General features: G+C 52.4%; 1 protein-coding gene across 1 annotated transcript in view; it reads right to left on the minus strand.

Moving 5' to 3' along the window:
- Window positions 1-6,692: 6,692 nt before the first annotated feature.
- ANKRD54 (ankyrin repeat domain 54) overlaps window positions 6,693-12,646 on the minus strand; it is a 34,232-nt gene continuing 28,278 nt past the window's right edge. The window contains exons 5-9 of the mRNA XM_038756080.1: window positions 11,247-11,318; window positions 10,698-10,745; window positions 10,492-10,616; window positions 10,014-10,121; window positions 6,693-7,280 (exon numbers count right to left, since the gene is read on the minus strand). Of these exons, the coding sequence (XP_038612008.1) occupies window positions 7,206-7,280; window positions 10,014-10,121; window positions 10,492-10,616; window positions 10,698-10,745; window positions 11,247-11,318 (428 nt within the window). The 3' untranslated portion in view covers window positions 6,693-7,205. The remainder of the gene's footprint in view (window positions 7,281-10,013; window positions 10,122-10,491; window positions 10,617-10,697; window positions 10,746-11,246; window positions 11,319-12,646) is intronic.

The raw sequence follows: 12,646 nt of genomic DNA on the forward strand, positions 1-12,646 counted from the left end.
CAAAATGGATCCTTAACCTGGACAGTCCTTTCTGCCCAGCCAGGACCCGAGAGTATCCTATTTATTTTATTTTGTTGGTATGTTTGGTTCTGTTCTCTGTCTTCCCCTTTTAGACTGTGAGACCACTGTTGGGTAGGGACTGTCTCTATGTGTTGCCAATTTGTACTTCCCAAGCGCTTAGTACAGTGCTCTGCACATAGTAAGCACTCAATAAATACGATTGACTGATTGATTGATTGATTGAGTGGCGGCGATTCTGGAACTGGGACTGTGGAGTCTTAGGTCTGGATCCGGGAACACTGGAGATCGAGAAGCAGCGTAGCTCAGTGGAAAGGGCACGGGCTTTGGAGTCAGAGCCATAGGTTCAAATCCTGGCCCTGCCACTTGTCATTTGGGTGACTTTGGGCAAGTCATTTCACTTCTCTGGGCCTCAGTGACCTCATCTGTAAAATGGGGATGAAGACTGTGAGCCCCCTGTGGGACAACCTGATCATCTTGTAACCTCCCCAGCGCTTAGAAAGGTGCTTTGCACATAGTAAGCGCTTAATAAATGCCATCGTGATTCTAATTATTATTATTATCTTAGCAGGCTGAATATCAGATTATTGGAGATATTGCATCCAGGATCCCAGAACACTGTTGATTTGGCAGTCTGCATCCTGGATCTCTGGAGATCGGGTCCTGGGGATCTTGGTCCAGATCCCGGGGCTCTAGAGGTTTTGGTGGGCCGGATCTTGGATCCCTGGAGATGTTGTGACCAGATTCACGAAGCTGGGGAGAGGGAAGCAGTAGCCGAGAGTGAGGCGGGCCCCTGCTGCCTTTGCTCAGCCTCCTGGGGCTGCCCCTGCCTGGCTGGGCCCATTACAAGGTGATCAGCTTGTCCCACGGGGGGCTCACAGTTTTCATCCCCATTTTACAGATGAGGTAACTGAGGCACAGAGAAGTTAAGTGACTTGCCCAGAGTCACACAGCTGACAGTTGGCGGAGCCAGGATTTGAACCCATGACCTCTAACTCCAAAGCCCATGCTCTTTCCACTGAGCCACGCTGCTTCAGGATGTTTGTTAAGCGTTTACTGTGTGTCAAGCACTGTACTAAGCACTGGGGTAGATACAAGCTCAGCAGGTTAGACTCAGTCCATGTCCCCCATGAGGCTCACAGTCTCAATCCGCATTTTACAGATTAGGTAACTGAGGCCCAAAGAAACAAAGCGACAAGTGGCAGGGCCGAGATTGGAAGAGTGCATCGAATGCATAAGAAATGCTCCGTCAATTCTGTTAAGGGCTTTCGTTTCATAATATATGTTTGTACAGATTTATTACTGTATTTATTTTACTCGTACATATTTGCTTTTCTATTTAGTTTGTTGTTAATGATGGGCATCTAGCTTTATCTCTATTTATTCTGATGACTTGACACCTGTCCACATGTTTTGCTTTGTTGTCTGTCTCCCCCTTCTAGATTGTGAGCCCGTTGTTGGGTAGGGACCGTCTCTATATGTTGCCAACTTGTACTTCCCAAGCGCTTAGTTCAGTGCTCTGCACACAGTAAGCGCTCAATAAATACGATTGAATGAAGCATTCAGTGGCGCCAAGCATTTTGAGCACCGGGCCAGCTGCACGTGCCTGGGCTTGGAGATCTGGAGATAGTCTCCCGGGTTTAGTGACAGGCTGTGGGGGCCCAAGACCTGGCTTTGGATCAGGACCATGTTGGGATGGGGGGCGGTGGCAGTCGAGGGCTCTGAGGGAGGGGTCTGAGGGCCCAGCCGGGTCCCCTCGGCGGGCAGGGTGGCTTGGGGCGACAGGGGTGGCAGCAGTGGCAGATGGGGAAGCAGCATGGCTCTGGAAAGAGCCCGGGCTTTGGAGTCAGGGGTCAGGGGTTCGAACCCCGGCCACATGTCTGCTGTGTGACCTTGGGCAAGTAACTTAACTTCTCTGAGCCTCAGTGACCTCATCTGGAAAATGGGGATGAAGACACGTGGGACAACTTGATCACCTTGTACCCCCCCAGCGCTTAGAACAGTGCTCTACAAATAGTAAGTGCTTAACAAATGCCATCATTATTCTTATTATTATGGGGGGAGGCTGTGGGTGAATTCAGGGGCTTCCTCCTTGGTGAGCAGCTCCCCTCTGCCTCTGTTTCTGTCTCCCTCTCTCTCTCTGTCCGTCTGGCTCTGTCTCTGTCCCTCGCTCCCTCCTTAACTGGGATTCCACCTGGCCTCTCCCCTCCCGGTTTATCAGCCAGCCCGGAGGCAGCTCGCCAGATTCCTTTCCCCTAGTTGATGATGGCATTTATTAAGCACTTACTATGTGCAAAGCACTGTTCTAAGCGCTGAGGAGGTTACAAGGTGATCAGGTTGTCCCACGGGGGGCTCACGGTCTTCATCCTCATTTTACAGATGAGATAACTGAGGCACAGAGAAGTTAAATGACTTCTCTAAGTGGCTAGTTCCACAACCTAGATCAGCTGAGATGACAGAGGGTTGCCCTCTGGTCTCTTGGGGGAGAAGAGGTGGTCATGGAGGGCTGCAAGGCCACCCAGCCAGCCTTCATTTCTCTAGACCTCAGTTTCCTCGTCTGTGCAAGGAGCATTCAGTAGATCCCACTTTGTTATCACCAAGTTACATTAACGACAACCTCATTCGCACCTACTCAGCCTTCCTGTCCCGCCATCGACCCCCGGCCCACGTCCTCACCCGGTCCTGGGATGCCCTCCCTCTGCCCATCTGCCAAGCTAGCTCTCTTCCTCCCTTCAAGGCCCTACTGAGAGCTCACCTCCTCCAGGAGGCCTTCCCAGACTGAGCCCCTTCCTTCCTCTCCCCCTCATCCCCCTCTCCATCCCCCGCATCTTACCTCCTTCCCTTCCCCACGGCACCTGTATATATGTATATATGTTTGTACATATTTGTTACTCTATTTATTTATTTATTTATTTTACTTGTACCTATCTATTCTATTTTATTTTGGTAGTTTCTTTGGCTTTGTTCTCTGTCTCCCCCTTCTAGACTGTGAGCCCACTCTTGGGTAGGGACTGTCTCTATATGTTGCCAGCTTGTACTTCCCAAGCGCTTAGTACAGTGCTCTGCACACAGTAAGCACTCAATAGATATGATTGATTGATTGATGGATGAACTGATTGGCGGAACGAGAGTCTGAGCCAGCAGAGACGTGGCACCCAGTTTTTCCTGTGTCCCTCCTCTGGCCTCTCCCCTTCCCCCCAGGTCCCTGGCTGTCCGCTACCCCCTGAAATCCTGGGATGTGTGCACCTCGCAGGATACTCTGGCCGCCATCGGCCTCATCTGTATCCCAGTACAGTGCTCTGCACACAGTAAGTACTCAATAAATACGATTGAATGCTTTGCACATAAGCGCTTAACAAATGCCATCATCATTAATTATCACAGCTTTTTTATGGTATTTATTAAGCACTGACTGTGTGCTGAGGACTGCGTCTCCCTTCTCCACAGCCACTTCTCCAAGTGACTCAGGCAGGCAGGGGAGCCCCCTCTGATTCTGTTCCCTGGGGGAAGCCCCTCTGCTTGGTTTGTGTCGCCCCAGCACTACCCCCACCTCTAGAGTCACTTCCAGCTGATCAAGGAGGGAGGGGAAGTCAGGTGGGGGAGATGGTGTGAGGGAAAGCCGGCTCAGTTGCCTGCCTGTGGGAAATTAACTTTGCAATCGACTTCGGCCAGGTTACTGACAGGACATGGAGAAGGGGAATTAATAACCTGCAATCACCAGCCCCAGCTCCAGGGCCTCCTTGATGGTTAATGAAAGACTCTGAGGAGCAGGTGGGGCTCAATTATCCCAGCAAAGGTGAGCACCTTAGAGTTCTGATCACTCCAGATGGAAAGAGGAAGTGAGGGAGGAGATGTGACACAAAGTAGGGGGCTGGGAGGGGAAGGGGCTTGCCCAAAACGTGGTTTGGATGGACCAAAGTGGGCAAGGAGGCAGGGAAGAGAAAAGGAAGGGTGCCATTCCCCAGGCCCACTCTGCCTGGTCTCTGGCCCCTCTCCGTGCTCTGTGGCTAATGGCAATCTCTTCCCCGCAAGCACCTTGCCTAGCCCTGGCTCCATTAGGGGGGCCCTGTGGAAATGAGCCCATCAGAAAGCTTTCTGCCTCAACATACGAAGGGGCCAAAGTAAAGAGGGCCCTGAGATTTTTCATTTGTTAATTGCCAGCGGCATAATGAAGCACACCTGCAGCCGGGCACTCACGGCCCTCCGAATGCCCCCTAAGAGCTTAACCGCGCCATCTCAACTTACCTTTTTCCATGAATGTCATCGGCCATCTTCCTGTGAGTAGAAAATGTATTTCTTTGTGATGGGGCCTCTTTATCTTGGGCCACCTGGGAAGATCACTGAAGATCAAGAATCCTTCAGTGATACTTGACCTGTGGTGGGGTGGTCCCAGAAGAGTCTGGGTGGCTTCTGGAGGGAGGGAAGGGGTGGTGGAGGAGAGACAGTGTGGAACACCCCCCCCCAGCCCAGTTCCAGCTCCTCAGTTCGGGCCACCCCTTCCCCACCTCAGCCCCCCAACCGCTATTGTGCCCAGTTGCCTTGTTCTGATCAAATGGGAAGGGGAGGGGCAGTCAAATGGGTGAGAAGAGTGTTGTCAGGGGCAGAGGTGGTTCAGTCCAGCCCTACCCCAGGCCTCCTGGACCCTAGGCCCTCAGCCCACGGTCAGTTATTCAGAGTCCAACATGAGCAGAACCCCGGACCAGGCTAAGGAAATGACAGTAAGGACCACTCCCACTCCCTTTCCGAGGAGAGACAATCCCACCCAGCCTCACCCCTCCCCTACCTTCAGCTTGGGAAGGAAATCAGCATCTATCATCTCAATGTCTTGTACTTGAAGAAATAAATATTAATGAACCAGCCCAGGTTTCCTAATAGCATGCTCGTCCAGTGGCTCTGGGGGAGCTATGACCCAACTAGTCTCCTCTCGGAATCCATCGATGGGATCGGGGGTACAGGTGGCCACCCACTGGTTCTAGTACCAGGGCGGGGAGGGGGCAAGTCCTAAGTTCGCATGATTCCCAGGGGATCTGAATGCTTAAAGTCTCTCCGCCCTATCCTCATGGGAAGAAGTGGGCAGTAATCTGGGAAGCTGGGTGGGGCATGGGTTGATAATAATAATAATGGCATTTGTTAAGCGCTTACTATGTGCAAAGCACTGTTCTAAGCGCTGGGGAGGTTACAAGGTGATGAGGTTGTCCCATGGGGGGCTCACAGTCTTAGTCCCCATTTTACAGATGAGGGAACTGAAGCCCAGAGAAGTTAAGTGACTTGCCCAAAGTCACACAGCTGACAATTGGCAGAGCCGGGGTTTGAATCCATGACCTCTGACTCCAAAGCCCGAGCTCTTTCCATTGAGCAACTCTGCTTCCCTAATATAATAACAATTTTGGTATTTGTTAAGCGCTTACTATGTGCCAAGCACTGTTCTAAGCGCTGGGGGAGATACAGGTGGTCAGGTTGTCCCACGTGGGGCTCCCAGTCTTCATCCCCATTTTACAGACGAGGTAACTGAGGCCCAGAGAAGTGAAATGACTTGCCCAAAGTCACACAGCTGACAATTGGTGGAGCATGACCTCTGACTCCAAAGCCTTGCCACTGAGCCACGCTGCTTCTCTAATTAAACGCTTACTGAGTGCACAGCACCGTACTAAGTGCTTGTGTTCTGGTTGTCCCAAGCAAGGGCTGGGGATCTTTGGAAAGCGCAGCAGGTGGGGGCGGGACCAGGAGGGAGATGCTCTGGGGCCACCCTGTTCTCCCGTGCAGCCCCCCCATACTCCCCATCCGCTCTCACCCAACACCCGTCCTCAACACACAGCAGCCTGGGTTCTGTGTAAACACTTTATTGCTCCCCTCCACCCCTGCTCCCTTTCCTCCACCCTCTCTCCAAACCGGGCTCCAACTTCTCCCCGACTTCGCGGGTGCCACAGACAGACTGTTTTTCCCGTCAGGCCCAGCTCCACGGTCCTGACACACGCCTGCCAGGCCGGAGGGGCAGGCGGGACGGCTGGGCTCCTGGGCGCTGCCCGGCCACGCCTGCGTCTACCCGGGGCTCGGAAGGCTACGTCCCCAGAGAAAGAACGAGAGAAATTCCAGTTTGGAGCTGTGGGGAGAGAGCACGGGAGAGGAAGGGGCTGGATGGGCTACGGACTGATCACCTGAAAAAGCAGTCTGTTGTCGTTTGCAGTCAAATCTGCTTTACGAAGGGAAGGAGAAACGGGTGCCCGGCCCTGCTTTCTTGCCTGGGGTCTTCCTCGTAAGTGAAGTTGGGGTGATGCCCACAGAGGCAAGAAAAGACATACCCCTCCTGAGGGCCACTGAGGCGCCTCCGCATCACACAGCAAGCAAAGACTGTAGATTCCTCTGGTGAGGTGCTCCCCAGTAGAAGGGGGCAACAACGGCAACTGCCCGACAGTTTACTAGGAGCTGTCCCTGAAGGAAAAGGTCATGGAATCCTTGCCCCTTCCTAGGTGTCACCAGTTCCCCAAGCAACCCCCCTCAGCTGGCCTGGGAAAGCAAAGGTTTGGAACAATGGGACCTGCTCTAATGCCATCTCTCCTGCTGTGGGCTTTCCCGCTAGCCACCTGTTCGCCACCCCTTTGAAAGCCAAGGGCCGGTGAAAGGACGACTCCTCAAGCCCTGGCAGCGGCCGGAGACAGAAGGGACTTACTGGCCCTACTCAACCTCCGCCTGCCACTGTCCTGTGAAGTCTGAAAGGAGGGAGTGGAGGAGCAATGAGCTGACCTGGAGCCCCCTGGTCCCGCATCCTGCTGCTTGGGGGAGGATGGGGAAATGGGGGAGCGAGGAGTCTACCAGAGTCTTTGATGTCAGAGAACACTGGTCCTGCTGTTAGTTTGCTGGGGACGTCCTCAGGCACAAGGCCAGCAGAATCAGCGTGTCCTCTGGGGAGCACTGACGCCCCAAAGAATCCAGGCAGAGTTCCAGCCATCCCAAACCGGTCTGGTGGGGAGGTGGGGCAGAGGCCGAGATCAAAGGGAAGACCCTCCACAGACCAAATCCCTCAGGCGGGGGGAAGGAGAGGAGCCCTCGGTAGCCCCAACAGGGGCTCGAGCTTAGGCAGACCTCGCTCCTCGCTCCTCCGGAGGGGAGGAGGTCCAACGGGGCGGGGGAGGCGAGGGGGATTCTGTGGCAGGTCAGGGGAGACGGATGAGGGACCTCTCGGACTTCGGCTACCTCTTCTCCATCTTCTGCATCTGCAGGCTGAGCGAGGTGAAGCTGGCCAGGAGGTCTGTCACTTCATCCACCTGTCACAAAGACAACCAGAGTTGAAGCCCTCGGAGCCACGACAGAGTCCAGGGAGGGCTAGCTGATAATAATAATAATAATAATAATGGCATTTATTAAGCGCTTACTATGTGCAAAGCACTGTTCTAAGCGCTGGGGAGGTTACAAGGTGATCAAGTTGTTCCATGGGGGGCTCACAGTCTTCATCCTAATAATAATAACAGTGGCATTACTCTATTTATTTATTTATTTTACTTGTACATATCTATCCTATTTATTTTATTTTGTTAGTATGTTTGGTTTTGTTCTCTGTCTCCCCCTTTTAGACTGTGAGCCCACTGTTGGGTAGGGACTGTCTCTATATGTTGCCAATTTGTACTTCCCAAGCGCTTAGTACAGTGCTCTGCACATAGTAAGCGCTCAATAAATACGATTGATGATGATGATTTGTTAAACATTATGTGCCAAGCACTGTAATAACAATAATAATTGTGTTATTTAATAATAATAATGGCATTTGTTAAGAACTTACTATGTGCAAAGAAGCACTGTTCTAAGCGCTGGGGAGGATACAAGGTGATCAGGCTGTCCCACGGGGGGCTCACAGTCTTAATTCCCATTTTACAGATGAGGGAACTGAGGTCCAGAGAAGTTAAGTGACTCACCCAAAGTCACACAGCTGACAATTGGCGGAGCCGAGATTTGAACCCATGACCTCTGACTCCCAAGCCCGTGCTCTTTCCACTGAGCCATGCTGCTTATTTGTTGGGATCAATCAATTAATCATATTTGCTGAGCGCTTACCGTATGCAAGGCACTGTACTAAGCACTTGGGAGGGTAAAATATACCAGGGTTGGTACTAATGTTCCCTGTCCACAACAAGCTTACAGCCTTAGGGGGAGTCTACAGTCTACGGTCTTAAAATATTATTATGTACCAAGTGCTGTACTGAGTGCTGGGACAGATTTGTACAGTGCCTGGCACATAGTAAACGTTTAAAATATACCATTATTATTATTATTTCACTATCCGTAGACCAGACACAGTCCGTATCTCACACTGGGGCTCACAGTATAAGTAGGAGGGAGAAAAGATGTTGACACCCCATTTTATAGATGAGGAAACTGAGACCCAGAGAATTAAAGTGAAGAAGCAGCGTGGCTCAGTGGAAAGAGCTCGGGCTTTGGAGTCAGAGGTCATGGGTTCAAATCCCAGCTCCGCCACTTGTCAGCTGTGTGCCTTTGGGCAAGTCACTTCACTTCTCTGGGCCTCAATTCCCTCAGCTGGAAAATGGGGATTGAGTCTGTGAGCCCCACGTGGGACAACTTGATTACCTTGTATCTACCCCAGCGCTTAGAACAGTGCTTTGCAACATAGTAAGCGCTTAATAAATGCCATCATTATTATTATTATTATTATTAAGGAGAACAGGTATTTATTTAATGCCCATTTTACAGGTGAGGAAACAGAGGCACAAAGACACCAAGTGGCTTGCTCAGGGTCAAGCAGCAAGTAAGTGGCGGTCAGGATCTGAACCTAAGGCCCAGGTATGTGCCCCTTTCATGGGCCACGCTGCTTCGCACCAGCATTGGCATAAATTGAGCATTCTGTGCCCTCTCCCTGCCCACGGGGCCCTCATTATTGCCAGCTCACCTCCGTTTGGCGACTCGGAAGAGCAGAGGGAGTGGTGTGTTATTCTAGGTGCCTTGCTTGGCCCTGACTGAGGATCCCGCCCAACTCTTGGCTTTCCATAGGGGACTGAATTCATCATCATCATCATCAATCGTATTTATTGAGCGCTTACTATGTGCAGAGCACTGTACTAAGCGCTTGGGAAGTACAAATTGGCAACATATAGAGACAGTCCCTACCCAACAGTGGGCTATCAGTCTAAAAGGGGGAGACAGAGAACAAAACCAAACATACTAACAAAATAAAATAAATAGAATAGATATGTACAAATAAAATAAATAAATAAATAGAGTAAAAAATATGTACAAACATATATACATACATACAGGTGCTGTGGGGAAGGGAAGGAGGTAAGATCGGGGGGATGGAGAGGGGGCGAGGGGGAGAGACCCCAATAATGCTCCCAGGGATGGGGTTTGGCCGGGACCACCCAGGACCCAGCTCAAAGTTCTCAACTGGTCCGATCAACCAGGCACCCGCCCCCGGCTCCATCGCAATAATAATAATTGTGGTACTTGTTAAGCGCTTACTGTGTGCCAAGAACTGTACTAATCCCAGCTCTGTCAGCTGTGTGACTTTGGGCAAGTCACTTAACTTCTCTGTACCTCAGTAACCTCATCTGTAAAATGGGGATTAAGATTGTGAGCCCCCACCGTGGAACAACCTGATCATCTTGTAGCCTCCCCAGCGCTTAGAACAGTGCTTTGCACATAGTAAGTGCTTAATAAATGCCATTATTATTATTATTAATTATTCATTCATTCATTCAATCGTATTTATTGAGCGCTTACTGTGTGCAGAGCACTGTACTAAGCACTTGGGAAGTACACGTTGGCAACATATAGAGACGGTCCCTACCCAACAGTGGGCTCACAGTCTAGAATTATTATTATTATTACTAAGCGCTGGGGAGGAGACGAGAAAAACAGGTTGGACATGGTGAAATCTGAATTAGAACAGGGACCGAAGCATCCGACCGGGTCTTTAGAGTGGTTGTCCCCATTTCCAGAATGCACCGGGGGTGTTGTCCATTCTACAACACACAAACACACACACACACCTGCTCTTTGGTGCTGGTCATCTGGAGGCGGGTGCACAGGTCATCTAGCCTCTCCCGTTGCTCATGACGCCCCAGGCGTTCCAGATATTCCCGCAACATCTGGATAATCTGGAAACAGGAGGCAGGGCTGAGGGCCTGGGACAGCGGGAGGGGCCCCGGGAAGCCTGCAGAGGGCCCAGGGATGGGGAGGAGGGCGGCTGAGGATGGCATTGGCGAGGCCGGCTCCAAGACGGGAGAAACCAGGGCATGGAAAAATCCCGGCTCCTGGAAGCAGAGTCCAGGCTGGCACCCTTGAGGTTGGAAGAGCGTCCGATGCCGGCCGAGGGGGCCGTCCCTCCAAAGCCGCTGCTTGGGCAGGCCAGTGCCGTATTGGGGTGGTCCAAGATTTCCCACTGGATGCTGATCCAGGGCAAACTGTTCCCCCCTCCCCGGAGCTGGGGGAGCTGGAGACCGGGCGGGAGAGAAGGGTCTCACTGACCTGCTTCACTTCCAGCCGCACGGCCTCAAGGCACTGCGAGTGTCCCTCCTGGAGGATGTTCAGCTTGGACTTGGCCAGATGCAGAGGGGTCCTGCCGGCCCGATCCAGCGCATCCACGCGGGAGCCTGGGCAGGCAGGGAGACAGGGGCCGGTTGGGGAGGGGCCCGGGGGAAGCGGCAGGGTCCCGGGAAAGGGGACGGTGTTACCTCCTCTCAGCAGAGTGGTGATGACCGGAACGTGGTTGGTGCAGGCAGCTGGAGAGGGAAGAAGGCAGGACCATTTAATTTCAGAAAAAAAAAAATATCACCCCCATAGGAGGGAAGACCCGCGTTCTCCCTGGGACCCGCCGGACGTCCTTGGCTGTCTCCTTGGTCCCCCCACCGGTTCATTCCCGGATGCAAGTCGTGCAGTGAAAAGGAAAGGTGTCTTCTGATGCACCCCGGGGAACATCTGGCACAGTGCCATGCCCAGGCTAGCACTTGATATATACCAGATGGTTGGCAGGGTAGGGCCAGCCTGTCAGCCAGGGTGAGGGCCACAGTTAAAGAACCTCCCTCGGGGTCAACTCCTGACCCTTTCATCCTGCGGATGTGGCCCGGGCCTCGGGACAGCCCGTCCTCCCACTCCACAGGGTTGACCCCCTGTTCCATTCCTGGGGGCTGGGGCAGAGTTTAAGGGGAAGGGGCTGAAGACAGGAGTCCTGGGACAACAACCAGAAGGCGATGGTCTCCCCTGCCCCGCCTCCGGGCACTTACCCAAGTGTAACGGCGTGTTCCCCAGCCCATCTCTCTGGTTTGGGTCGGCCCCGTGATCCAGAAGCAGCTGCACTAGAAATGAGAAATCCCATCGGAAACTGTTGTGGCCCTCTCTCAGTCAGTCAGGAGGCCTCTCGTACCCGGCCGGGCAGGGAAGAGGCTGGGGAAAGCCAGTCCTCGGGGCCCTTGAGAAAGTGGGGTTGGTATGAGCTCAGTTTGAGGTTCCCAGAGAGACTGCGGCCAGGGAGACGGCTGACCGGCGGCAGTATATTGTGGGATATCTTTGAAGAAAAATAGGGCCCTTGGAAAGAGACAAGGAGTCTTTAGCTTCCTAGAGAAGCAGCGTGGCTCAGTGGAAAGAGCACGGGCTTGGGAGTCACAGGCCATGGGTTCTAATGCCGAGTCTGCCACTTGTCAGCTGTGTGATTTTGGACAAGTCATTTAACTTCTCTGTGCCTCAGTTACCTCACCTGTAAAATGGGGATTAAGACTGTGAGCCCCATGTGGGACAACCTGATCACCTTGTATCCCACTCAGCGCTTAGAACGGTGCTTTGCACATAGAAAGTGCTTAACAAATACCAACATTATGATTATTATTATTACTTCTTGACTTCTGTTTCCCCCACCCTCTACTCTGAGCCTGTTCTCAAAGTGAATGCTGTCCTCTGGAGTTAGGGTGCCTTTCCCGACCCCCCCCCGCCCCCAGGGGGATTGTGGGGGTTGTCGTGGGACGGGGCGATGGTACAGTTGTGTACCCCAAGAGCTTGGTTTGCCTTTGGAAAAGTCTGTATTTTATTGGGGAGCTCTCTTCAATCTCCCTTTTAGGGAACGCTGGTAAAATGGACGTGCCGCTTGCTACTTTCCTCCCATTTCCAACTCCAACCCACTTCGCTCCTCTAATGCCAAACTACTCACTGTACCTCGATCTTGTCTATCTAATAATGATAGCATTTATTAAGCACTTACTATGTGCAAAGCACTGTTCTAAGCCCTGGGGAGGTTACAAGGTGATCAGGTTGTTCCACGGGGGGCTCATGGCCTTCGTCCCCATTTTACAGATGTGGTAACTGAGGCGCAGAGAAGTGAAGTGACTTGCCCAAAGTCACACAGCTGACAAATGGCGGAGCCGGGATTTGAACCCATGACCTCTGACTCCAAAGCCCGGGCTCTTTCCACTGAGCCACACTGCTTCTCCAGGTCTCGCCAATGATCTTTCGCCCACATCCTGCCTCTGGCCTGGAACGCTCTCCCTCTTCATATCTGACAGATGATCATTCTATCCACCTTCACAGCCTTATTGAAGGCACATCTCCTGACGAGACCCTCATTTCCTCTTATTCCACTCCCTTCTGCATCGCCCTTGCACTTGTATTTGCTCTCTTCATTCACCCCACCCTC

Source organism: Tachyglossus aculeatus, chromosome 14 (assembly GCF_015852505.1).
Source record: "Tachyglossus aculeatus isolate mTacAcu1 chromosome 14, mTacAcu1.pri, whole genome shotgun sequence".
NCBI lineage: Eukaryota > Metazoa > Chordata > Mammalia > Monotremata > Tachyglossidae > Tachyglossus > Tachyglossus aculeatus.